Source organism: Syngnathus floridae, chromosome 21, assembly GCF_059516105.1.
Source record: "Syngnathus floridae isolate MCC-2025c chromosome 21, RoL_Sflo_1.0, whole genome shotgun sequence".
Classification (NCBI taxonomy): Eukaryota; Metazoa; Chordata; class Actinopteri; order Syngnathiformes; family Syngnathidae; genus Syngnathus; species Syngnathus floridae.
Genome location: NC_142433.1, coordinates 3,782,984 through 3,808,864, shown reverse-complemented (window position 1 = coordinate 3,808,864; position 25,881 = coordinate 3,782,984). Strand labels below are relative to the sequence as shown.

The following is a 25,881-nucleotide window of genomic DNA, read 5'->3' as shown; positions in this document are numbered from 1 at the left end:
AACCTAGAAAACAAACAAACTAAAAGAGACTTTTTTTGTGTATGACTTTTACTGACTTTTTTTTTTTTTTAAACAAAAATTAATCTGCAACCACTAGAAAAACAAACATAATTGAGCTTTCTTCATTGGGTATAAAATGTCATTGCGTTGGGTAAAAAGTGGGACTGTAGCTCTTAGAAGTGAGCTGTTACTCTGTCGATTTCCAGAAGGTCATCCAGAATCTGGAAGGGAAAAGGCAGAATGGAATGTAACATCTTGATGGTATGGATTTTTAAGTTAGTTTTCTTTTTTTCTTACAATGTCTGGAGTGGTACCGATCTTCTTGGCCAACTCACTCCGCTCCATCATGCTAAGATATAAGAACTTGTTAAGAAGTTCCCCATCCAGGATGTTTCGCACGGCGTTCTGCAGGCCTCGTCGTTCATAGTGCATCATCCTGCATGATAGGGGCATGATAAAAATATGAATCTGCCTTCTAAGAAATAAATACGGCACTGCGAGCTGAACGGAACCTGAAAGCTTTCGGGTTTAGACCGGCGTGATGAGGCAACAAGGTGTTGAGCGCATTCTGCAACATGAGAAGTCGACGGTACGTCTTCTCCTGCATGGGGAGCAGCATCCCGATGCCTCCGTCCAGCGTTGCTATGGAAACAGACAAACATTAGGCACACTTGCGTCGTCACCTGCAGTAAACACGGCTTGGCTTACCGAACCACGTGATATGCTTGTTGTCCCACGTCAGAGTCTTTTTGCTGCTGGGATCCATGGCCCCTCTGCACGGCATGCGCCAGAAGGTGTTGACGTGGGCGCCCACGTTGAAGTCGGCTCGCCTCAGCAGGCGCATTCCTCCGAAGCTCTCCTTAGCTGCGCGCAGGATTAACATCAGAAGGTGCTTTGTGGTATTGCGTAACTTCTACAATGCGACTTACCTTCGGGTAAATACATGTAAACAAAGAGGTTCTTGTCCCGGTCTGACACTGCAAGGAAATATTTGTGAAAACGACATCAAGCTGACTTTTCCTTCTACCCGTGCATCCTAAGAGTTACCCAAGAATCCAAGCTGGTTGTTATCCACCATGAACTCAATGCTGTAAACCTCCAAGGGCTTTGCATCCTGTTCTCAAAACAAAACCAAAATACTTCAATGCCAATTAAAATATCAACAGTCCAGACATATTTGGATAGCTATAAGAATTTTTTTTTCTTTTTGGCATTGGTGTCGCACCCTGCTGACGAGCGACAGCGTCTTGCTGGTCTCCTGGTAGCGTAGCAGCGAGATGCTCTTCATCAGATCGGCAGCCAGGATGAAATTCTTAATGCTGAACATTTGGTGGATGTAAAGCTGCGTGTCGATGAAGGCCATGCCGGTCAGGTCGTTGTCCTTCAGGACCCACAGGAAGATCTGCAGGAACACGACAGACATCTGTTAGTTTTACACAAGCAAGTGTGGGAGATGTAAAACTCAAGGAGAGACCTTCTGTCCGATCGCTGACACCAAGTATCCGCTGCAGTGACACAGTGCCGTCACAGGTCCTTTCTGCTCCTTCTCATAGAGCATTTTAAACTTGTTCTTAGTGAGGGGTTGACCAGGCTCAGGCACCACTTCAATTACATCTAGGATCAAAATCTTCAAAAATACAAAAAAAATCAATATTTTTACTTCTCGAAGAATCAAACAAAAAAGAAAAACTTTTTGGATTGCTCACTCTGCCCCTGCAGGTGACCTCCTCCCCCTGCATGACGCAGGTCCCGGCAGCGATGTAGCCCTTCAGGCCTGAGACCGTTTCCTGACTCCTCAGGGCCACTGTCTTCATGCAGGTCACATGCTCCCACTCCTCCAGGTCGACCCTTGATTGGAGGAAAGGACACTCGTCAACATATGAACAGAACAGTCCCATCGATTTTGTCCATTCTCACCGTGTGTTGGGAATAGTCTCCCAGCTGACCGGAGAGATGAGCTGGATGGAGAACCTCTCCTGCTGAGGGTTGATGTAGCGCTCGTCTGCAAGTTGTGACACAAACAGGTGTGAAGGAGGAGGCATCTGGAAAATGACACGCAGATTCGAGGGGGTGCAGGCATCACCTCGTTCGATGGGTTCAAACTCCTTCTCCTCTCCGGTCATCTTGGGGATGCGTGTACACGGCTCTTTCACGCTGGTGCACACAGCATACACCTTGGTTTCGACATGGTAGGAGACGTAGTGGACGGTGCACCTCAGTGGGATCTTTCTCACTGGCCATGGGGCGTCATAGGACAAGTAGGTAGGCAGGACGCTGATCCTCAGCTCCCCCTGTGACCACGGCAAAAAAAAAAATTGTGTCAAAGCTATTGACCAATATTTCTGACAAGTGCATCTGGCGCTTACCTGTTTGTTGAAGTAAAGGAAACCTTTGGGGCAGTTGATGTTGTGGAAGGGGGAGAAGGACTCAATGGCGCCGTCGATGGACATGGGGTGAAGTCTCAGTGCGCCCCGAGAGGTGACCAGCATCCAGTGAGGGGAGGGTCCACAGATGAACACCTGGGAGGAGCAAGCAAATGTAAACGACTTCTAAATGTGTTCTTGAAAATGACATAGCACTTTTTTTTGTGTGCTTACCCCCGAGTATCCAGAGATGTCCTCAAAGTACCTAAACCTCGCAATCCGACTTTTGACCAAAGCTTCATCGCCGGTACCTCCTTCTGCCTTCTTATCTCGCTTCAATTTGGATTTCTTCTCTCGGAAGTTGATGTTGTGCGGAACCTTTTTGAAGCGCACTTTGAGGTTATTTTGGGGTTGCTGCTGATCATAAGGGAAGGCTTCATAGATGAGAAGCTCCTGTTCCACATGGACCTTGAATACAAGAATATTCCTGAGATTTCGAGGCAAGCCGACAAGAGGCATCTTTGGGAAAGCCACTTACCAGTAAATATGGTCGGCTGCGGTTGTTGCCCAGGGAAACCAAAGTCACCTCCTTGACCACCGGCATATCTCCCTGACGTGTCACTTCCTCTTTCTTGCCTTCTCCCTGTGCTGCTGATTGGCCAGAGGAGCTGTCCACCAGCACCCTTTGACCTACAGGGAAGTTCTTCACCAGGAAGACCAATCTCCAATCTGGGAGCTGGTAAATCTTTTCAAAATAAAAACAAGTATAAACAATACGAACCAATGTGAGGAGGTCTGGTGTGCGGCGTGTACCTCCATGACGCCATTTTCTCGGACGATCATACACCAGTGTGTGGGATCGAATCTCAGTGGGCTCCCCTCGCTTCCAGAGGGTGCCGCTTGTCCTGGTGTGCGATTCATTTCCTCCTTCTGTGGTGCTGTGGCACTTGAGTCTCCATATAGCATTTCCTCCTCATCATCTACTGTGTTGCTGCACAAATCATTATCATTAGTGCATGACTACATCACAAAAAAAAAACCAAAAGTGTGAACTCTCTCACCTGAGATCCTGGATGACCGTCTCCACTTCAGATGTATTCCTGATATTTGTGTCCTCCACAATGGGACAGCTCACTTTGTTCTCCGTGGTGAACATTCCGCTGACGTCACGGTACGCGCAAAGCGCGATCACACGTGATTGCTTGACGGGAGACAATTTATTTAATTTGTGAAAACGCAATAAAAACATGCATTTTGTGGTGTCACCCACTGTGGGGATCTGTGGTTTCCGTAGAGAGAGCCGCTGCGTCTTCCCCATGTACGAGTCGGTCTTCAGCACGAACATGGTGACCACGCCGTCGGCGGTCATGATGACCACGAAGGGGTCCGCCACGGAGCAGTGCACTATGGGGGTGCCCAGGTCCACTGGGATGAAGTGGAGTTGAGTCACTGGAGATACACGTCAGAAAAAAATAAAATCATTATTTCATCGTAATTGTATTTTTCAAGAGTTTATTTTTTACCTCCTTCAAGCAGCCTGATGCCCATTGGGGAGACCTGGATGATGTATTTGTTGTCTCCGATGTTCCCCGCAAACACAGTGGTTCCCTGAGTGGCAAATCCACTGGTGTCCAGCTCCATGATCTCCTGGCCTGTCTGCAGGATCTGCAAAGACACACAGAGATGGTCAAATTTGATCATAAAAAATATCCAATTAAAAAATAAATGCCGTCCCAACCATGGTTGAATCCTCTCGGCTCAAAATGAGGAAGCCGTGTTTCTTGGCGTCATCCTCCAGAGGTGTCTCTTTCTTCTGCTCTTCCTCCTTTTTCTCCTCCTCTTTCTCCTTGTCTCCCTCTTCTTTATCCTCAGCTGCTTCCTTCTCAGCACTATCATCTGACTCCTCACTTTTTACTGCCTGGAATGACAACAAACTTAACAAAAACAAACAGAAAAACGGATGTAAATCTATGTGAAGTTAAACAGACGCTACTTTTTCTTTCACTTCACCGGAGACGACCGTCCACATATCGTGGCAACCCGGCAACTCGAACGTGGTGACAACTTGTGGTCTGATGCTCCTCTAACAACACAACAAGAACGAATGCTTAGGTTATGTCCACAAGCACAAATACAGCAGACATGCACAGGAATGGTCAGAAATGTCACTGGATGTTTTATAGGCTGCTCCGTGGAGCTCTGAGGCAGCCCTGGTAATCCCAGAATTTATTCTAGCACCACCAACGGACCTGTGATGGATAGGCTTTGCAATCACAGGTCTTTGGGGCGGTGCAAATATTTACAAACAAAGGGATCCGGGATAATCAGATCACCTGAAGGACAGACAGCGCCCCGTTTTTCCCGAAGCCGGAGCAAACCACCACTTCCAGATCAGGTTCCGTGTTGGCTTGAAACTACGAGACGAAAGAACGTTTGGGTTAAAGCCCCGAACTGAAACGTGGGATGACGAGTGATTTCAAATGTCTCCACCTCTTCCGAGAGGAATGCAGGTTCACCCATGGAGGCGTTGGCGCACGGCCCGATGTTCAGTATGCTGTCACACACCTGCAAAAACAAAGTCAACAACTTTTTTTTTTCTTTTCAAAAGGTTGAACGGTCAAGAGTGACGTCACAACAGACCTTGCAATAAAATTCAAGCAGATTAGCTCAGCCAAGAGCAATAAATTTGCCGCCTTTTTTATCTACTTTACCTCAAAGGAATATGTGGCTAGCTGGGTGCCTGACTGAGCCTCACTTCCGTACACTTCAATCTCGTCCACCTCATCTGTGAAACCGACAAGGAGCACAGGAATGAAACAAATGTAAACTGAACAAAAGAGAATTTAAAACACACCTGTCCAGTTGGTAGAGGAATCAACTCTCTTCTTTTTGCTTGGTGGCTCCTCCTGAAATTTAATTCGGCGTCGTTACGTAAAAGGATCTATAGTCTGAATTATCATCGCACACAAATTTTAGGTCACCTTGTCTTTTTCTTTCTCTTTGTCCTGCTGTTCTTGGACCTCATCTGGCGGTGCCTCCTGTAGCTTCTCCGTGTACTTAAGCAGCAGTGAGTTGCCCAGGCGTGACCCGAGGAAAAGATAGCCTGGCTCCATGGTGACCATCTGGGGGGGAAGGCAAAATGTCATCCACATACAAAGTACATTAACGGATAACATATTTCAATTTATTTAGATTTGATGGAATCAACCCGTAAATGAAGTCGTACTTACACAAGTTGTCAGGACGCTGGCAGCCGCTTTGTCAAAATGGAAGTCCCGCACGCTCCTCATGCCATCGGTGATGAGCGTCAAGACATAACTGCAATGAGTTTTAGAAGTTTTGAACATGTACAGGCCACCATATTAAATATACATGGGATATTTTATGGAGATAAAATATAAATGTAGGCTTGGGAATGGCTTACATTTCTCCTCCTTTCAGAGAGATAACCATTTTGTCATGGGCAATAAAGTCAGCCTGGGAGCAGTCCAGGGTGATCTTGACCTCTTCTTGTACCCCTAAAAAAAAAGTGTATTGAGCGTGATACTGTAAAAAGACTGTGTGACGTGCTGTGTTTAAAACTCACGAAGAGGGAATGAAGTGGTCCCGACTGTCTGGGAATTAAGGGAAACGCCATACGGTGGAATACTCTGGTTTAGATATAAAAGTGAGTTCACGGCAAAAACCACCACCCCGCCTGAAGGGAAAAAAAAGTGTGATTAGAATTGATTACAAGAAAATGGAACCAGGCCAAACTCACCAATGGGCTTGGGGACGGCCATGACCTGCGTGCAATCAAACGGCAGATTGATGAGGGACCAGATGACCGGGTGGACCTTCTGCATGATGTTGAGAGAGATGGCGACAATGCTGCACGTGTCCTGACGCACAGCTACACGCCTGGATGAACACAAAAACTCATATATTGTTGTTGTTTTAGTCAATAATGAGGCAGCTGTGTGACTAACCCGGGCCATGTTTGGTTCGGCTCAAAAAGAATTAGCAGAGTAGGCTCGTAGTAACCGTGGAGGAACTTCATGTCGATGATGTTGAGCAGCTTTTCATCCAGCTCACGAACGTCGATGATGTAACTCGGTAGGAAGCTGGATTTTGGTCTGCAGCGAACAGAGTGTCACATGACTCATTTCAAAACATTTAGTTGGCGAGAGCGTCCTTACCCATCTCCTACTCCGCTCTCCTGTTCGTCAGTCAGCGTGTCCTTCCGGAAGGGAAGCACCACGAGTTTGGTGCCATAGATGAGCATCACGGCGCAGCGGTTCTCCGGGTCCACACGGACAATGGGAACGTGGACGTTCTGTACAAAGCCATCCTGAAATTTGAAAATTTGTTATTTATTGATTCAACACTTTTGTCTCGTCAAGCAATCCTACTAACAGCACATACTCTGAGCTCTGGCTCCTCAAAGTAGTGCAAAGACAAGGTCTTCAGGTCATGTGTCCCCGGGTCATACTCCACGACTGACAACTGAGAAGAGAACACAAAATACATTTTAGTATTTTTTTTAAAATGTGAATTTAGATTGTACATTGCTTTACCTTGGCATCTTTAAAACTGAGGAGCAATGCATCCCTGCTGGATCCAATAAGCTGCACGCTGGCCATGGACATGATGTTGCCGAAGAGCGAAAAGCAGGCCACCTGTTCCAACTTCTCCTTGCGAGCTTTGGCATCTATTGAAATAAATTATAAGACAACACGAGAAGACTTGGAAAATCGTTTGTGGACATACCTGAGGGCTTGTCAGACTTTGATGTACTCTGAAACAAAAACAAAAACATCAGAGGAAGCGAGATTTGACACATTTTCTGACAGTATAAATACCTCAACATCGTGGATAATCCTGTAGACAAAAAGCTGCGATGTCCCCGCGACGACAAGATTTTTCTCCTTGCTGGAAACGAAGTTGCAGTAGACCGAGAACTCCACGGCAGTGGGCGTGTGGGCCTGCCTGTGAACAGCATACATGGCTGCAGGCTGCCCTCTGCGTCTGGAAAGTCACGTTTAAACATTAAAATCTTACAATTTATTTATGATTGTAAAGGTTTGTCCACGCTAACTTGAGATAAAAGACAGGACACACATCAACACACAATACGTGAATAATTTATTGTCTTCATTGAGCCTAATGGTCATGTTTATCAATAACAAAACCCTGCGCTAACTTTATTTAACGCAGTTAAAGAACAAAGCACTTGACTCTAATGAATGAGCCTGTGTTGAGGATGCTACGGGTTTAATCATTGATAATTCTAATTCGATTAATACTTGATCCCAGCGAGCACCACATTTTGTTGGTGTGTTTTGTTTCGAAGCGTGTTCATAAAATATTGTTGTAAATAAATGTCAGTGGCACGTAGCATCGCAGGTTGCCATAGCTAGCATAAATCTGCCCCTGCAGCTCTCGACTAATTTAATTTATTTAGGAATAGAAATTGAAAACGTACCTATATCGAACACACTATGAGAATGAAGAAGGTCGTTGGTTTCCTTTTTCATCGGGCATATCGTTTTTAGAAAGGTTGATTGGAATGTAAAGACCACAAGATTATTCCCTTATGCTACAATGCTGCCGCCACCGTCTTCTTCTTTTGCATTCCTGGCTGCTCAAAATACGCTGTACTGTCCCTAGCGTTCATCTTTATAACTACAACTACTACTTAAAATAATAATAATAATAATAATAATAATAATAATAATAATAATAATAATAATAATAATAATAATAATAATAATAATAATAATAATAATAATAATAATAATACTGCTATATTACAGGGCTACAGAATTTGAAATACAGCTTAATTTTTTTTCTTGTAAGTTGTCACCATTATATGAATTGGCAAACCTTTTCCCGTTACATTTGAACATTTTAATGACTTCTCTGCTGATTGTCTCGGAGCTTGCAAAAACTGGTTCAATTCCCTGTCAAAGGCCATAAATATAGTCCCAAAATTTGCTAGATAAAATTACTACTGCTGTGCCACTGCAATGGAGAAGGCATTTGTGGCAACAGTACCTATCATCACTGTGTTAATGAGACAACTTTGTAAAAAGCACTTGGAGTGCATTTAAAGTAGAAAGAGCACTAATGAAGCAAGTAGATAATGGTTTATCAGGTTGTGCTTCCTAGTGTTTAATTAAGAACTAATTTACTCTGAATGCTCTATAATCAATCTGCCGAAAGTCATTGTGGCTTACACAACACCAATTTGCCTTCCATTCTGTGATGCTACTCTTAGTTAATGGGTTCAAGAGGGAAAACATTTCACTTCTAAAATTAATTGCTTGGCCATTGTCCAAATTTATGAAAAAAAATACCTAAAAATCCGAGCTAATAATGCAGCATTTGGGTAATAAATACCAATCAGACATTTCTAGTTGCAATACACATTTTTTATAGTCATCAATAAGAAAAATCTTTATTTCATTTTGAGGGCATAAAAGCAATAATGTTCACATATATCCCGTCACCAGCATTGAGGTGGCATCTACAACAAAAAGTTCTTGTCCACCTGATGGCACTGTTGATATGTTTGATATGTTTGGCAGCAGCACACAAACAGATGACATTTAAATCAACTCTGGAATTTGTCTGCTCTCATATGGAGGAGAAAAATAGAACTAAATGTTTTAAGGCACATAAAGCAAAACATAAAATCACACATTGATGATTGTTGATTTCAAAGATGATTATCTTGAAACTGCACAGCCAGGTTTCTGCAAATGTTATCATGTGATTCTGAGGAATGTGTAAACATTTGACAGATAAGCGGCTGGAACTTGAAGAATGTCGGTTTACTTTACACTGATCAAAATACAAACTAAACTCAATTAAGGCACTTGATACTTTTCATTCAGTTGTGTTACAAAACATGCATTAAAGTTAAGGCACTTCAGCGATGGGATGAAGGACTAATTACAATAAAGTGACAAAGTGTAATTTGGTGGCTTTCTGATGAAGTGCTGCCTCCATGAAGGAAAAATGAATCTGTGCTGTCTTTGTGAAAAAAAAAATACAAATCTCTCTCGAGTACCTAATAAAGTGGCCTGTAATTGTTGCTCCAATTTTACATCATGGCTGGGCCTGGTAGTAAAAAAAAAAAAATCTCTTTTCACACCTTCATTTGATGTTCATCTAATGGCGCACATGCACAAGTACCTCCAGGCATCATCTACCATTAAACATTCGGATTTTGTGTTTGTCCGCTAAAAAATGTGTGACATTAGATTCAAAATCCGCATCATGGACTCCGGTGTATCTGAAAGCTCCACCCAGAAGGTTCTCCTCCCAATAGTGGTGCCAGTTTCCATTCTGGTCAGCGCCAAAGCCAAACACACTCACCTGCAATACGAGCAAAAAAATCCTTTGCAAAATGTTCAATTATGAATGAGACTTAAAGTTCTTACCTGGTCACATATGTGGATTGCAAAAAGCAAGCTGAGGAAACCGGTGGAAGGATAACGTCCATGCCCTTCCAGCCAAGAATCATAGACGTACTTGAAAAATGTCGGGTTGTAAATCAACACCTATAGAGAATAAATCAACAAATGATTTCATTCAAAACATATTTGAATTAATAAAGCTACCGTATTTTCTGGACTATAAGGCGCACCTAAAAACCTAAAACTTTCTCAAAAGCCGACAGTGCGCCTTATAGTCCATATATATGGACAAAAATTCCTAAATTTAAACTGGCCCGAAGCATTGTGTCATGAAATCAATCATAAGTGGCCCACTGAAGACTATGAATCATGAATCAAAAAGACTATGGATCATTATTTTGTGATTATAAAGTAATTTGTTGCCTCTGAAGTTGAAATAAAAAAGGTAAAATGGAGAATGATTTGATTTGGATTAAAAATCTGACATGATGCATTAATGGTGCGCCTTAGTCCGGTGTGCCTTATAGTCCGGAAAATACGGTACCTTATTCTTGTTTGCCTCAATCCTGGACATCACTGGAACATAAGTGCTGTTAGGAAAGAAAGAAAAAATAAGCATCAATTTTATTCCGCGGCTTTGTTGATGCCGTCAAACTTCCATCTCATTTAGCCGATGATGGCTCAGTGTCACACGCTTGTTACGCTCGTTTGAACAAAGCTGATTAAATAACGCGGGAGGATATTTCATATTCGGGCGCACTTGGATTATGCAGGAAAATCTTTGCATCATTTTTCATACGAGCGTCAAACCCAGAGTTGTTTGTCATCTCGGCGTTGTGAAGAAACTGCAAACCTCAGCGTAAAAATGGGAGATAACATGTGAGAAAACGCAACGAGGTGGTCCACTTCATTGGCATACCAATGAGTGGTTGTTATGATTATTATGGTGGGAAAAAAAAAAGTGTGAGGTCCAGCCAAGTTGAAATGAAGAGTGTGTTTCTCACACACACACACACACACTTGCAATCTTTCAGCTAGTAAAACGACATTTAATGATGCAGAATGATTGCCCGGGCAACAACTGCACTTTTATGAGACACATTTGTTTGAGTTTACCTCTGCTGTTGAATTATAGGCATAAGTATACCTTCAGCTTTGTTTATTTTTTTATTTTTTTTATGATCAGGAAGGATTCAGCAGGCGTAGGAGGAATTTATTGGAGGATTATTTTTGTTTCGGCAAATCTCTGTGTTGTTTTTTTTTACTGTCTTAGCATCTCACCTTTACAAACTGCCTATGAGACATTTATGCCTGAGTATAACTTGAATGAAATATCACATAATAAAAAATAAAAAAATGAAACTACACCTGGTCCCATTCATCATTTTAATACTCAGGCCTTTATTCCAAATTATAAATCACACGAAGCACTTTTATGCACTTAATGATCACACCACCTGCTGCTTTATGACACTGTCTTCCAAAATTAATTTGAATTATCCAAGTTTCACCACAAATAAATAGTAAAATAGTGATTGAATTGCCGCACATACTGTTTAATGGTGCCCGTGGTCAAGGCGCTGATGATCCACTGCAAATCCAAAATCTTGAACGGGATGAGGACCAAACTGGTGGCGTTGTCCAAATCCCTGGCGCTTTCCGGATACATCAAGTGATGCGTCGTCCTGGCCCCCACGTCTTCTTCGAAACCAGCAGTGGGAGCTTGATTCATTCTGAAGCAAAGTGCAATTTGACATCTCCACATCAAAACAGCCTTATTGTTATTTTGGACAACAATGTGTCCAATTCTGGCAATTTCTAAACTTCCAAAGAGCAATTTCGAACAATTCGATGCTCATTTCTAGCACAACAACGCCGGGGTGTCTGTTATTACCCCCGACAATACACTCCCCTGCTGCAGAGGTAATTGGTGGAGAATTCAAGAAGCAGTTGGAGGCTGTCAACGCCGCGGTGGAGACAAATCATTAGGATGACCCCCAGCAGCATCTACGAGTCTTGTCCGTTGAGGTCTTGGCAATAACGTTTTGCTCATTACTCGCTCTGCTGATGACAGCTATGGAAACGTCTTACATTTTTCAAACTAACAGGCCTCGTTTTTATCCAGCATTGGTAGATACCCCAAAAAAGTCATTATTGTGTTATTTTAAGAATAAAAAATTTAAGATGTTTTTTTTTTGGAGTCAACGACGGTAATAATTTTTTTCTTTATTTTTCCGAGAATTTCTCAAAGTACCCTTTTTCTCAGGCTGCAGTGTGAGCTAACGCAGCAAGTAATAAGGAAGTAGCACTTTAAAGGTCAGCGTTTTTTTTATTTATTTTTTTTCACGACCGTCTCATTCCACATGCTGTCGCCGCTGCAGCTTCTTCTTAAAGTCAACTTCTTCGTGCTTCTGGCACCAAGACACATAAAAGAAGACTTCAGTAACTTTCATTTTTATATACAAAATCTGTGGAAAAGACAAAATATTCAAATATGCATCTGTGATGTGGGTGGCTCTCATCATTTTTTAGCTTTTACCAGAAGAAATGAAATCACAAGGAATAAGAAAACACTTAGTAAAATATCACCGCCAATGTTGAATATCTGCAGCGACGGCCTTGCATTATCACTCTCGATTCTTTTCGTTGTCATTTTAGCATCTCGGAGCTCCATTTACTGAGGGAAAAGGTTGTCATTGCTTTTTCAGCAGAGGAGTGCCAATTTGAATTTTAAACAACAAACAAAGGCGATGTATCGAAACTATTTGCTGGCTTGAAATAACATCTTAATGAACTTATTTGCACAGGCTTACATCATTTGATCCTCCTTTCAGCCGAGCACAGCCAACAACTGCTAATGGATGTGCAAAGAACTACCAAAAAAAAAAAAAAATCTCTTTATCTGCATTTGAGGTCAACACATTTATGGATGGCTCAGCTTTTGTTTGGCGAACCTCCGCATGTGAAACAACGGCACGGCTTGTTGTGTTGCAGCTCGGCGTGACCTTTTGGCTCACGACCACAAGCGGGCAAATATCACGCTGGGCTGAATTAAAAAGACTGGAGAATATTTTTCAGCACCGTGCAACAACACTCTGCACTAATGGCTGGGATAGACAATGTGTGTCGGCGGCGGCGGCGTGTAATTGAATTGGTAAGACAACGACGTCGTTGCTGTCACGTTGGCGGCTGGGCCGGATGATAAGCGGCGATGCTGTTTATAGTCGCCACACGGTGAATCAGCGGCCATGTTTGGGAAAAATTAAAGCGGGAAAGATGACATGGAAAATTACACTTGCATTTTTAGGATGGTTTGGCTTCAAATTAACCGTTCCAATACTTTTGATGAGACATACCGATTTATCCACATTTACTAACCTTATAATGAAATGACTGGAGTCGATGAGGCCTCCATATTGGGATCCCTTCAGGTTCCCCGAGTTCCCCACTACGGCGCAGGTCCGGCAACGTTCGGGGCCGGCGTCGGCGTAAAGAGCGTCGTCCGGAATGACCCGGAAAAGCTCCTCTACCACCTCGCTGAAGTTAGCTGGCCGCTTTTCCGATTGCAGCCGCTGGGGGAAGACAAACAGTGACCTCGAAGTATGCTCTTTGCTGCCGGCTTAATTTAAGTGGAAGCGATTGAACAAGGGCAAAGGATCTTCAGGAGGCCAACACATTACTGACATGTCCTCCGGGAGGGGGATTTTTTTTGGCTTGGTTGTCTTCTGGTGGCTTTCAAGTCGCTGAGACAGCAGATAAAAGAAACGCAGCTGCTATTAGTGCCAAGCGGGCTGGAAACGGAACGACTCATTCGGAGTTTATTTTCGACTCACGTACGAGAAATTGTCTGTGTTCTAATGAGGTGGATTAAAATGAATCACTTGAGCGCTACAGCCGCTATTTGATTCCATTTAGCTTTGACATGTATTATAAATAAAATACGCAGGTCACACTTTTGACATCATCGCCAGTCAGCTGTTGACATTTGTTTCATCTCAGAGGCGTTTGCTCAAATCGCTTTTGACAGGAGGCAACCCGGCGCTTTTCTTTTATTTTTTTTCCTACTCTAGCCTCTAATTGAACACGGTGTGAGGTGAATGCGGGATAGGAGGAGAAACCGCCCAAGCTAAATTTGGAATTTAGTTGCATCATCCACTAGGTTCTACAAAACCAATGGACGGAAACCGGTACCTGCCACCATTTGTAGGTTTCGTCCGAGAGCGCGCTGTTCTCCCTGGTCATGAGCGGGTAGATGGATTGGTTGAAGCGCTCGGTGAACCAAGGGTCGTCGTCCGCCTCGGTCATGCACTGCTGACAAGCGCACGGGCCCTTGAATGACCCGGCTAGGCGAAAGGCGTATTTGAAGAAGTATCTGGAGGGTTGACGCAAGGTATAGCTGAAGAGGAAGGTGGTGAACGTCACCACGCACAAGAGCAGAGCCAAAGTCTTCAACCTCCTGGGTTTGGGTTGCCTCATGTTGTCACGACGGGAGTCACTTGGCTGGAAATCTTGATAAAAATAGCATGAGGATCATTTTAAAATCCCTGGGAAGACGGAAAAAAAAGCAGTTCTGGCTTCAGCTGACACGTTGTGGATTTTCACATTCCTACTTTCCTGAACGTTCGTTATCAAATCCAAGAATGTGATACGCCCTGCTTGATGTGGTCCAGCTAATGAGGTTCATGCAGCTCGCTCCGCTCCCACGTCCACTCGATAAGGTCAGCAGCAGGCGGGTCATCTGCTGGTTTAATCATCTACCTAAAATGTAAACAGACGGACATTTAGTTTTTAGGGAAAACACACACAAGGAGTCCATTTTGATTTTTACCTCACAATTGCGGTCAACACTGTATCTCATTTCAATTGGCAGTCAGTTGACACAATAGGTTGCCTGTATTTTCTCCGAGCCCACAATTCCCACAGCGCCCCTCCTCGTTTCGCCGTCTGCATTTAAACGGAATCTTCCACAAGCTTCCATAAATGCTATATATCTTTATTTCACTGACAGCAGATTCCCAGTGAAGATATGGCGCAATCAAGGACGTTGTAATACAAGGCAAAGTGATCCCTAGAAACACTCAACCTGCCCTCGCTCTTAACAAGCCCCCCCCCCCCATTGGGAAGATTTGTAGCAAAGTACATTATGGAGCGAGAAAGCCTCCTGGTCTTTCTTGATTAGAAATTGATCAGGTCATTCAAATGATAACCCCTGGAGGGAGGTAAAGAGGATTGGCCTCCGAGGCCACGGAGACACAGCGGGCCCGTCGCATTCACAATCCGAGCGAGAAGCAGGCAGCCGCTTATTATTATCAGGAAGGACATGAGCCGATGAAGAGGAAGGCGAAAAAAATATTCTTCGGTGACGTTTTAACTTTTGCCACCTGTTTTGCTTCAATTTAATTGACATTGTTCCCTTTCTTTATTTCCCGAATAAACACACAGTAAGCTGCAAGACACTCATTATCAGCAGCAAGGACATAACCCGATGCACACGAAGGCACCGCCGGCGACTATAAGTCACAGTGGACTACAGATTTGCATATAAGCCGAGTTGGGTTATTGTCTACTGGGGGAAGATTTGACAACCTGGGGACACTCGAATGAACAGAAATGCTTTTTCTCATAAATGAGGCTGTTGTTTGACTCGGATCACTTTGAAGCCCCCCTCCCTTCCACTCATGTATCTCGAGTATTCTGCGACAGCCGGCAACGTTTTGAAACATCATTTCTGGGTCGCCTGACCTTGTCTGACTAAAGGATGGCAAGACTTACGCTGATCAAAGTTTGCCAAGCTGAGACAGCAAAGACTGAAAACAGAGATGGGCGAAGGGGGGGGTAATCTTCCATTCTGAAAAGTCATCACCTTTGCGGGATGTCGCGACAAGAAAGTCTTTTCATCTTCACTTTGGCTCTTCTGCGACTTCGGGAAAAATAAAAATGTCTTCGCCTTGACATGTCTCAGATACAACCCTGATGGACTAAGCGAAACTAAGCGATAGAAAGTCGGCGTATTCATCAAGAGAAAAATATTCGCCTTGTCATTCCACGAAGAATTCAATCAGTCACTTTCAAGATGACTCGTGGGAGGATTATTTGTGACTCACTAAATGAACGCACTTCACATTCTAATATAGCAGCAATTTATTTTCATGAACTTATTATTTCCAAACCGCTTTTGATTTCATCCTATTTTCACTCGCTAAGATGTTTTCGCAAATCTGTGACTCATTGTCTGCCCTCGTTTACGAGTTGTGACGTTCGCTGTCGTCTTTGGACGCAACGACAGATTAGACGCGGCGGCCCAAAAAGGAAAGCTATTGTCTTGCGGGATGTCGACGTCTTGTTTCTTTGGCAGGTCGGAACTGAAGGCCTTTATATGACATTTATTCCATCAGTGAAAACAAGAACAAAACAAAGGGGGAAAAAAAAGACTACTGTTGATAAATAAATCAGATGCATAAATACAGCCGAGCTGCGAGACATGAACTGAAGTACTGACAGTAAATAATTCAAAATGATGCCAGATGGTTATCATCCTGCCCTCCAAATATGTTGAATATCCAAAGACTACTTTCACTCATCAAGATTCTGAAGGCCAGGTTGAAGGTTGACTCCAGGTTTACTAACAAGGGTGAAACTGGGAGTTAGTAGAATCAGTCATACAAACCAAATGAATTAAATCGATATGAAATCCCAATCATGCTTTTATCCTATCATCTAACATCACAGAAAATTATCATTTCAGAACTCAAAAGATCTATTTCGATCCATAATAACGATGCATACCAACGATGCCTTGTATAAAACAAAATGGAGGTAGTAGATTTGCCGAACTGCAGGAGAGAATAGCGTTCTCTTTCAACACTGTGCTGAAACATGGCCTTACTTCCTGATTCTAGTCACCTGACCTATTCTATATCATATTTTCCTTTAAAAATAGGACTAAAATGTTAAAAAAAAGTGGAACCTCAGATGTCATGAGTTGTTCTTTATAGAGGATAAATAAAATATGCTTGAGTATTCATTTATTGTCTGTCTACGTGTGTTGCTTCACCTTCAGATTTTCGTCACGTTTGCATTTATTTAGTGTTAAATATGTCTACAATATTTGTTTTTGAGGGGAAATTAATAAAAAAAAAACACATCCAGGGGATTTTCCCTTCTCCAAAACTAATAAAGTAACTGAGAGAATGTGAAACGCAATTTTTCCCCCCCCCCTTACATTTGATCACATCATATCTGCAAATCCACAGAGGCTTTAAGTTTGGCGCTTTACTTGGAAGAGTTTTATTCTCACATATTGGCTTTCAGGCAGCGTTTTATCTTCATATAAAAAAGGCGGTAGCGGCGGCTGTTTCTTGCTCGAGTGCATAAAGAGGCTTTCGGAGTGCATAGAAGTCTGTTCACATGATTAAAGGAAGTGAAGAAGTTCAGCGCTGAAAGCTCGCCGATATGAAGGTAGATCAGTTGTCGGATTAAAAAACAAGATAAGCATTCGTGCCTTTTTTTTTGTGAGGGATGAATTAAGAAAAGTCAAAGTTGAACCTTATCCGGATACCGATAAGTTCAGCTGAAGGGTTATTCCCCCTCCCGTGGGGTCGGATTTTTAAGACACTCTCCAAAAGTTGAAATCAAATCTGAGTGGTTATCTTGCTCCTGACATTTTGAAGGCAATCAAAAAAAAAGTTTATTTTTGGGGGGATTGGTATTGATTTGGAACATCTTGTTACACTCTGCTTCTGCAGGGTTGCACTTTATTTTCTTTTATATGAACAGTTTGGTCAAATAAATCGTACCATTCTGCAATGGTAAAAAATATATCCGATCAAATTCTCGTGACAACGAGGCGCTCTAAAGCAGCAATTATCAGTGCTAAATTTAGAAGCAAGTCTCTAAATCTGCTTTACGGGTTCTTTTTCTTATTATTCCTTACTCGGTGGCTTATTTTAGTCAAATGTCTCCTCGGTACTCTCCCGCATTTGGAAGCTTTAATGCTTTATGTCCTTCACACACTCATCCGTGCAGCAACCCGGAGCACCGACATTTCCCCAGAGAGTTACCTCCTTCGCCCGGCGTCCTCGAAAGCAGTTCAGCTCGAGATGAGCCGTCACACCGTCAATTGTTCCCTCAGCTCCACTTGGCCATTTTGGAACACTCATGCAGCACTTTGCTCTTGAATTCTGTTGATATACTTTGAGACAAACGATTCAACCTCTCGGGCCATTTGCTGATTTTTCAACTGATCAATACAGTGGCTTGTGTGAGCAGGATTTTTTTTTTTTTTTCTTTTGAGGAATTGATTGAATAACAGAATGTAGGGCGGCCATTTTTATTGTGTTGTCATTTTGAAATGGGACATCTGTCTCTGTAGTTAACAAAAGAGATCTATTTTTTTTTAAATCACATTTCAGTGTTTTCAGCAGCATTTTTATGAGTCTGCCTGCACTTCAACTGATAGAAGGATGAAGCAAGGGCGAGAATATAAAACAGCTTCGTTATTAATGTGCTTTATCAAGGAAGTTCTCCATCTCCGTGCCAGACTGTCCCATTAATCATTAGCGCTGAGGGAACAACACGGAAATAATCACATTTGCATTTTTTTGTCATGCTTCACCTTATTTGGCCTGATTTTAATTAATGACATTATAAACTTTTACTAAACAGGACGTCGACATGTGAGAGAAATTAAAGCTCCAGCCGGCCGGTCGTCAAATTTCCAGCGTACGACGACGTGGCAGCCGACCAGCTTACAATGTGGAAATACACTCGAAGGATTTGGCTGACAATTTGGCAGAATGCTTGAAAGGAAACAGTCGCCAAGCACGTCTTGTCCTACAACTGCAACTCTTTGTTTGATTCCCGACAAGCTTTAATTAGCCCAGATTGCGGTTCACGCCACAAAAACACCAAATGTTTCTCTTCTTTTGCCAACTATTTCACTCTCGCCATGTCAATCAGGTCGGCCGCGCGTTTGAGCGTGTTCCAGATTAATCTCAAATGAAATCCTACTCTCTCTCAGGGGAACAACAACATTGCTTGTTAGCTCAAACTGGAACCAACCAAAAGCGCAATTACCATAACATTATTTTGGAGAAAGCCTTATTTTCAACGATGCCACCAACTGTTCTAACATCTTTTGTGGAATCGAAACCGAGCCTCAATTAGCGATTGCGACGTGTTATTGAAATGAAACAAAAATAAACTGGAAAATAGGACATGCTAATAATACACATTCATATATGAAGCATAGAGGCCCCAATTCTATAATGCTCTAATTAAAAAAAAAAAAAAGAAGAAGCTGTTTAGTTTTCTACTTCTGATCAACATCAGTGTTTTTTTTTTTTTTTATTATTATTCCATCTCTTCAAAAAATAATGTTAATCACATTATCTGATTATAAAAACCGTCAATAGATGCCATAATGGAAGCCTGAGGAGATTTTGGAACTTCCAAAATATGGGTTGAAAGTCAAGATGACTTTTTCTCCCAAAGCAAACCATGTCAGTTACAGTGTGTATGTGTGTGTGTGTGTGTGTGTGGGATTAAGACGGGAAGTATTAAATCACCTGAACGTCCTGGGGAAGAAGCGTGAGCCCTACCTCGTCTAATCTACACAACCATGTGTTATCTGACCACTGCAGGTTGTTCATACTGAGAACTCCCACTAGAAAAGCGGCCGACCACCTTATAGAGAAACCTTTTTCTGTCAATATCACGTCAAAGTTCTCGCCTTTAAAGTTAAATGTGGTCGGACACGCGACGACATTTCATTTGTAGATTTACATCCACTGAAGAATCAATGTTAATTAAATGAAAGGACAAAGTGAGTGGCTACATTATCTTTAAGATTTCATTAACTGATTCACTTGATTAGAGCAAATGTGGAATTATCATCGTGATTAGAGTCTCATTCACCTCTTTCCACCCCTGCATGTACACACACACACACACCCTTATTTTAGGGTATCGAGTACTTGTAGAGACTGCTGATACCAGTCAGCCAAATTAAGAGGTCCAATCAGCAGAAGATTGGAAAAACTTTTTCCCGTGACGTTTTCTGCAGCAGCTTTCTTTAAGAGAAGGTGAGGGCTCCGTCAGTTCGACTTCTTTGACTGCGACACACGCAGCACGAGCCTCACCGGCAAAACGAAGTGTTTGATCAGCCCAAATGGAAACGACACGCTTTCCAAGGGCCCGCGTCGCCGCTTGTGCCAAAGGAGAGGAAGCGAGTCATGCTGCAAAGCCCCCCGCGGGAGGTTCCGACGTGACGGAGAATCAAAAGGACGGGTGGCCTGCCTCCCCCGCCTGCTGGCGTCCGAAAACCTGAATGTCAAAGCTAAATGAAATAAACCGAACCGGTTTGCCTTCAACCCATAAGCGCCGTATACCAGAACCACTTTTTTCTCTCAATTTTGATTAAAAAAACTCCCAGTAATAAATTCTTACCATTTGCCACACATTCATAAATGTATCCCCAAATTCCAGACAAATAGTATCGAGGTCGTAGTATCGAGCCTTTTTACGACTATGAGTACAAAAGCAGATCGGGGTTGTAATAGTTTTTTCATACGTGGCTGGTAAAACAAAAGATAGCTCGAAGAAATTGATATAAAGTGTTTCCATTAAATTCTGCATATTGCATCATCCACCTCATCGACAGCAATTCATCTTCTTGTCAATTATGATTTCACACAATCCCATATATGTTCCTCAGGAGTGGTGTTAACATAAGCGCCTACGCCGAGGATGCCGGAATCTTCCCGCTTCCGAGAATGTTAACACCTCCTTTGCATATTCACAAGATTTCCGGGCTGTGCGGTCGCCGCGGCGACTGGCGAGGCCGCCGCCACTTCACCCTAAAAATAACTCCCATTCGGTTAATTATGCAAGAAAATGCACTCCAAAAAAAGGATTTACGAAAAGAGACTTCTCGGGATGGCTGTGTTCATTGAAGGAATAAAAATTGGGATTTTCACACTGCAACTGAAGCACAATGAGAACATTCCAGCTGTGCTCTTGAAAATATTAATACAAAACTGGCACTAGAAGGGTAAAAAAAAAAATCCTGTGTGTGATTAATAGGTTTTTCCATTTTAGCGCTGAAAGCAATAAAAAGCTGGAAATGAGAAAGCGCCTGTGGACGTGTGATACCCGTGCCGACTGCCGCCCAAGTCTGATGTACTTGCATTGCTGATTACAGAATTAGCAAAGACAGCAATTATTCAAAACCGTCGCAGGAAACGAAGCGGCGTATGGATTCCATTTACCGGGCGGGGAAATCTACTCGAGAGCAAACATTGTTCACTTGAGCAAACCTTTACTATATATTGAACAAATTGAAGCGATTATTGATCGGATTTGCTTTTACGATTCACTGGTGGTCAAATTCAGGAAGCATGAGTCTTGAGGTCGGGCATATTTCCATCACGGCTGCTCATTATTCGCCCAGATGACCTCGAAAATGATCTTATTCTACATTTCCAGTCAAGGATGAGTCCATTTCATCATCAAAACAGGCTGTTTTTTTCCCAAAATATGTAAATGAGCAGCTATTAAACCCAGATAGTGGTAAAGCATTAAAGGAACTAATGATTTTGTCAGTAATTACAGCAGCAATTTATTAGGATCGGCCCGTGTAATGCCGTTTATTCCTCGTCCCCTTAATATATGTTTTGATTCATTTTCTCTCACAGCTGTGCAACTTCAGCGGGGTCTGCCTCGAGGGTAAAACACGGCATGGTTGCGAAGCCTTTCACCGAGTCTGTTCCAAATTTACATCATGAGTAGGGAACAAAAGGCATGACGCATTTGGAAATTTGTGTAAAAGTAGCTGGTGGCGCAAAACATAATAAGCCTTTTTGACTGTGATGGTGTAAGACCATAAAAGACTGCTGACAGGGTTACCGAGTGCATTTTGATGGGTCCCCCGTTGTGGCTTTACACTCACTGAGCTCATTGTCAAAGACACCTGAACAATTTAATCACGTATTTTGTCAAAGAATACTGAAATATTAATGCACGGTATAAAATGTTTACACTTGTGGTTGTAGTCGAGAAGAACGACCTGGATTGAGGCTGTTTTTCCACACTGGCCTTCTTTGTTGTTTTTCCAAAGATTTATTTTGTCCTGTATGGCAAACTTGGACCACACTTTGATGCAGACCCCCCACCCACCCCCCTCGCCTAGCACCCCTATTTTTGTACCTTTTGTTGTTGCCTGGAGCGCCTGGCCACGGCTAAAAGGCTTGGCCTGGTGCTTTATAGCATTGCCCGCCAATTATCACGCCGACCAGGCAGAGGCTGCTTCCAACGGAGCCATTAGTTATGCCCTTCAAATAATACAGCACCTAGGAAAGTCAATCAAGTGGTCTGGAAGACTGACACTTTCCATATTGTGAAAAGGAGTCAAGGGGTAGTTTCTCCTGACACACGATCCTCAAAGCATATAATTATAAACTGAAGATATAGGAAGAAAGAGATCCTTTTGAATTTTTCGGTGAAGTGGGCAATGATAATGAAAAGTTGAAGGAAAAACAAAGTGGGGGTGGAAGGAGGCTCAAATTACCAAAACAGTTTGTTGCATTTAAAGGAAATGACAGGAGCTGACCACACCCACAATGGCGCATGCCTCCCTTTCTCTATACGGTCCTACACTAAATCTGCGTAGGTGTGTGGACATCCGCATGCAGCTACATAAGGTCATCAAAATATTAGAATCCCCTCCACAACAGGAGTTGCAAGCGCCTGCAAACCCACAAACGGAAATCTGCAGCCGAGGTGATAGATGTCTAGCTCAGCCATCACAATCTGCTTTAAAGTGTCCAACTGAAGGCACCTGCCAATGCGCATTAAACATCAGCGCAAAGCCAAATTGCAGGAGGCTCCTAAGTGCACTTCTATCTGCAGGACGGCTGTGAGTGCGCCACCTTTAAATCATCATCTGGGAACCATTTACGAGGAATCCGCATGTGTTATCCAAATACGAGGTTCTGGTGTATACTCAGCATGCATCGGTTCGCATATAGCTCATGCGTAGGGGGGACAAAAAAGAAAAGGGAAAAAGTTGCTGAGGTGTCATCTGGATAACAGCCAGTTAAGTGGAAACAGAGGACGAATCAGCAAAGCCAGGGAGGATACAGTGAAGGAAAAATACAACAGAGCTGTAAAGAAAATATATTTGGCGCAGGTCCCCGGTGGCTGAACGGCGACGCTGGCCAAAACTTGACACGCAACAACTTGGAAACATAACTGTACCTTTGTGGCCTTGGAAAAACTACAAAAAGTCACATCGGATATCCAATAATTAGCCCTGAGGGACAGAAATGAATCCCTCATTTAATTGTTATATCCAAAATACACAGTTCCACCAACTTTTAGTTAAAAAAATAATATTTGCAAATGAGCATTGATAGCCTGTCAAGTGTATGCCAAAGCAACAGGTGGCACTCTAACTGCCAACTGGAAAAAACATTCTGGTTCATCTCATGCATTCGCCGCTCCTTGGAAGGCCTCCACTGAAACAGAACTGTAAATAAATTTCAGTTTTTGTTCATCTGTTTGATTTCATTAGCTCCCAGGCTACTTTCTAAGAAAACGTCCAATTAGGTACCAGATAAGGTTCTAACCAACACACTTGGTAAAAACTGAAAAAAAAGCATGTTTTCTGTGAATATGGCCTTGGAAGACTGCCACGTAGGAGTGCAAACATTCCTAGCTCTTCCACACTTGCTACTTGACCTTGCGTGGAAAGCCTGCACTTTTGCTGAACTGCTGGGATTCTTGAGTCGGGAGATGAATACCAGAGGGGAGAAGAATTTTAAATAATAGCCCCGCCCACACGGCAGTGAAGGGAATAAAGACTGGAATGGTGGGTGAAACCTCAAACTTTGATGATGGCATTGGAAAGGACACCCCCCCCTCGCTCACCACATAATTAATAATTGCCAGATGCCCCCCCCCCTCTTGAAAGACAGCATTGCAGTCTCCCAAGGTCACTGTAGCTAATGTATTCCGTCTTGCTTATTATTTATAACAGTGAGGTGGATTTTGAGGAGTCAGGTGGAGGTGGGGGTCTAGTTTTGGGGAATTGGAGCAGCATTCTATGGACACCTTCATTAGTTAAATGAGGTGGCATCTGCTACAATGCTGGCATGGGGTGTCAACATTAATCCATGCATGCTGAAAGGCATATGAAGCAGAGAGAGGGAAAAAAAAGTCACCCAAAAAATGGTACATCTAATAAAACTGTGATTTTTTTTTAAATTATTAAATTTGTTTTTCATTGGACACTGATCATATGCAAAAAATATAGTCACGTGTTTTTAGTTTTTGGAGAATGCAACAGATGTTTTTCAACACAGCCTTGAAATATGAAATCCAAAATCCAGATGTTCAACTTTCCCGACAAATGAATGCTTTAAAGAACATATGGATTCTTAATTAGAATTTGAAATCCAAAAGTATGCATGCAAGTGGAGATGATAAAAAGTTGCAAGCTTTAACACTTTTTTTTTTTCCAGAAGACAAACTCACATCGCTTTAAATCATGACGCATAAAAGATTATCCGATTGTACGTGCTTGAGTAAAAAAAGATGTCCATACTCACTTTCATATGAAGCCCTGGAGGCTTCCAGCGTGTGTGGTCTCCGTTATTCCAGCACGGCTCCTCGCAGATCCGAACCGAGTAGAAGCATGCTGAAAGGGTGACTGCAGCTTGGAGCTGGAGGAGAAAAGCACATCGGCTGCACATCGACTCCCCCCCCCCCCTCCTCTCTCTCTCCCTTCCTTCCTCTCCTCCTTGCTCGCTCGCTGCGCACAATGAGCAGGTTGGTCCTCCTGACACCAACATGTCCATGTATTCTGGAGGAGGAGGAGGAGAAAGAGGAGGAGATGCTTAAACGCCCCTCAACAACCTCACGCACATATCGAGTAAATCTCATTTTAAAAAGCAAGAGAGACGAAATATCTTCACTGGACATTATTCAACAATAAAAAAAAGTCTTGGTCAAGGTCAAATTGTTAGGCATGATCATTTTGCCACAACTTGAAAAAAATAATTATAATAATAATTTTCTGCCAAGACTCGGAATATTGAGAATTGGTTGTAGAAGCATGTCAGAAAAAGATTAAAAGATAATCAAGTTAAATGGTGCAGAATAATGGATTATGATAAATCACTGTATAGTGCTCCACATTGGAAATCAAAAAAAGACAAACTGTTTTACAACAGACAGAGAATAAAGTCACGGCGAATCAACAAATGTAGTCCATCCCAATTCCCAGAACGTTTTTTAAAGTAGTGAAGTCGCATCAAAAGGCACAGTGAGTGTCTGTTTGCTTTAGAAGACGTGGCGATTGTATCTTATTTCAACATAACTTTGATTTGTCAGCAGCAAAAGCTTGTTTACACAAAAGATAAGCCCCCGGACATTTGCATACGATTTTCCACTCAACAGATGGGCGAGCGTCACTCGTGATGGTGACTTGACAGGCTAGATGAGCGTGGTTGGTTTGGCTCGATTAGAAGACCAGCAAAAAAAAAAAATATGGCAAAAAAATATCAATAGTTAACAATAGTCGATATTTTATTTGACGTATTCCCCCTTTAAAAGAAAATTCTTTATGTGCAGTGTGTTGCTCCAACTAAACTCCACATCATTCATCTTCTGGAGGAATCCCAAAGCGCTTTGAGGAAGTTTAGCAAAGTGCCAGTCAAAGCCACATTTGTATGGAAAACAGACGCTGAAGGTTAAAAAAAAAAAAAAAAAGCGTTTGAAATTCTGATCAACTGGTTGATTCATGGGCTGCCAGTCCCCGCTGGTTTGCTAGCGTGCCTTTGTCCAAAGATCATGAAATTTTAATGTCAACTTGTAATGACTAAATGAAGAAATAAAGGCATGAGATGAGATTGGTGCACTTTCCGCTGACCTGGCTGATCAATACAAACTATTCCCCCGCCCGCTAAACACTCACCCGCTGATGTTCAATTAGCAAGGAATAGAAGATGGATTTTGCTCATTTCAAGCTCCTTGCTGGAATTCTCACCTTCACTTTTTTACTCGGCGACTGTATTTTTATTATACATTACTCGCTGTCTCCCCCCCCCCCCGACAAC

The 25,881-nt window shown here is 42.7% G+C and overlaps 2 protein-coding genes across 3 annotated transcripts; both read right to left on the bottom strand.

Annotated features, from left to right (window-relative positions):
• Positions 1 to 27: 27 nt before the first annotated feature.
• cpsf1 (cleavage and polyadenylation specific factor 1) lies at positions 28 to 7,994 on the bottom strand. The gene is made up of 36 exons (XM_088365595.1): positions 7,828 to 7,994; positions 7,205 to 7,370; positions 7,113 to 7,140; positions 6,920 to 7,053; positions 6,768 to 6,848; positions 6,542 to 6,693; positions 6,332 to 6,478; positions 6,124 to 6,263; positions 5,950 to 6,060; positions 5,788 to 5,881; positions 5,594 to 5,681; positions 5,345 to 5,485; positions 5,218 to 5,269; positions 5,075 to 5,148; positions 4,854 to 4,928; positions 4,697 to 4,777; positions 4,357 to 4,446; positions 4,102 to 4,281; positions 3,887 to 4,028; positions 3,634 to 3,812; positions 3,425 to 3,564; positions 3,177 to 3,354; positions 2,902 to 3,108; positions 2,598 to 2,831; positions 2,367 to 2,519; positions 2,084 to 2,291; positions 1,918 to 2,002; positions 1,707 to 1,848; positions 1,475 to 1,627; positions 1,226 to 1,402; positions 1,048 to 1,114; positions 930 to 977; positions 709 to 864; positions 513 to 642; positions 298 to 436; positions 28 to 221 (listed from the first exon to the last, which is right to left on the bottom strand). The coding sequence occupies exons 2-36, from the start codon at positions 7,346 to 7,348 to the stop codon at positions 174 to 176; spliced, it is 4,398 nt and encodes a 1,465-aa protein (XP_088221721.1). The 5' UTR covers positions 7,349 to 7,370; positions 7,828 to 7,994; the 3' UTR covers positions 28 to 173.
• A 779-nt stretch (positions 7,995 to 8,773) lies between these two features.
• On the bottom strand, positions 8,774 to 24,539 carry LOC148379984 (CMP-N-acetylneuraminate-beta-galactosamide-alpha-2,3-sialyltransferase 1-like). 2 transcript variants are annotated; one of them, XM_088365741.1, is made up of 8 exons: positions 24,373 to 24,539; positions 14,220 to 14,524; positions 13,958 to 14,138; positions 13,145 to 13,338; positions 11,320 to 11,499; positions 10,311 to 10,356; positions 9,791 to 9,910; positions 8,774 to 9,725 (listed from the first exon to the last, which is right to left on the bottom strand). In XM_088365741.1, exons 2-8 carry the CDS (start codon positions 14,240 to 14,242, stop codon positions 9,552 to 9,554), a joined length of 918 nt encoding a protein of 305 aa, XP_088221867.1. In that variant the 5' UTR covers positions 14,243 to 14,524; positions 24,373 to 24,539; the 3' UTR covers positions 8,774 to 9,551. The 2 variants fall into 2 exon arrangements, with proteins under 2 accessions (XP_088221867.1, XP_088221865.1); XM_088365739.1 differs by having other exon boundaries at positions 13,958 to 14,524.
• Between the last annotated feature and the right edge of the window lie 1,342 nt (positions 24,540 to 25,881).

What these genes read in the sequence shown, in the direction of transcription:
- cpsf1 (XM_088365595.1), bottom strand. Translation starts at nt 7,348, where the DNA reads ATGTATGCTGTTCACAGGCAGGCCCACACGCCCACTGCCGTGGAGTTC. An exon ending in AAGAGAAAGAAAAAGACAAG is followed by an intron (nt 5,270 to 5,344) that starts GTGACCTAAAAT and finishes ATTAAATTTCAG; the next exon opens with GAGGAGCCACCAAGCAAAAA. An exon ending in TTCCTCTACCAACTGGACAG is followed by an intron (nt 5,149 to 5,217) that starts GTGTGTTTTAAA and finishes TCGGTTTCACAG; the next exon opens with ATGAGGTGGACGAGATTGAA.
- LOC148379984 (XM_088365739.1), bottom strand. Translation starts at nt 14,242, where the DNA reads ATGAGGCAACCCAAACCCAGGAGGTTGAAGACTTTGGCTCTGCTCTTG. An exon ending in AAACCTACAAATGGTGGCAG is followed by an intron (nt 13,339 to 13,957) that starts GTACCGGTTTCC and finishes GTCTTCCCCCAG; the next exon opens with CGGCTGCAATCGGAAAAGCG. An exon ending in TTGAGGCAAACAAGAATAAG is followed by an intron (nt 9,911 to 10,310) that starts GTACCGTATTTT and finishes TATTCTCTATAG; the next exon opens with GTGTTGATTTACAACCCGAC.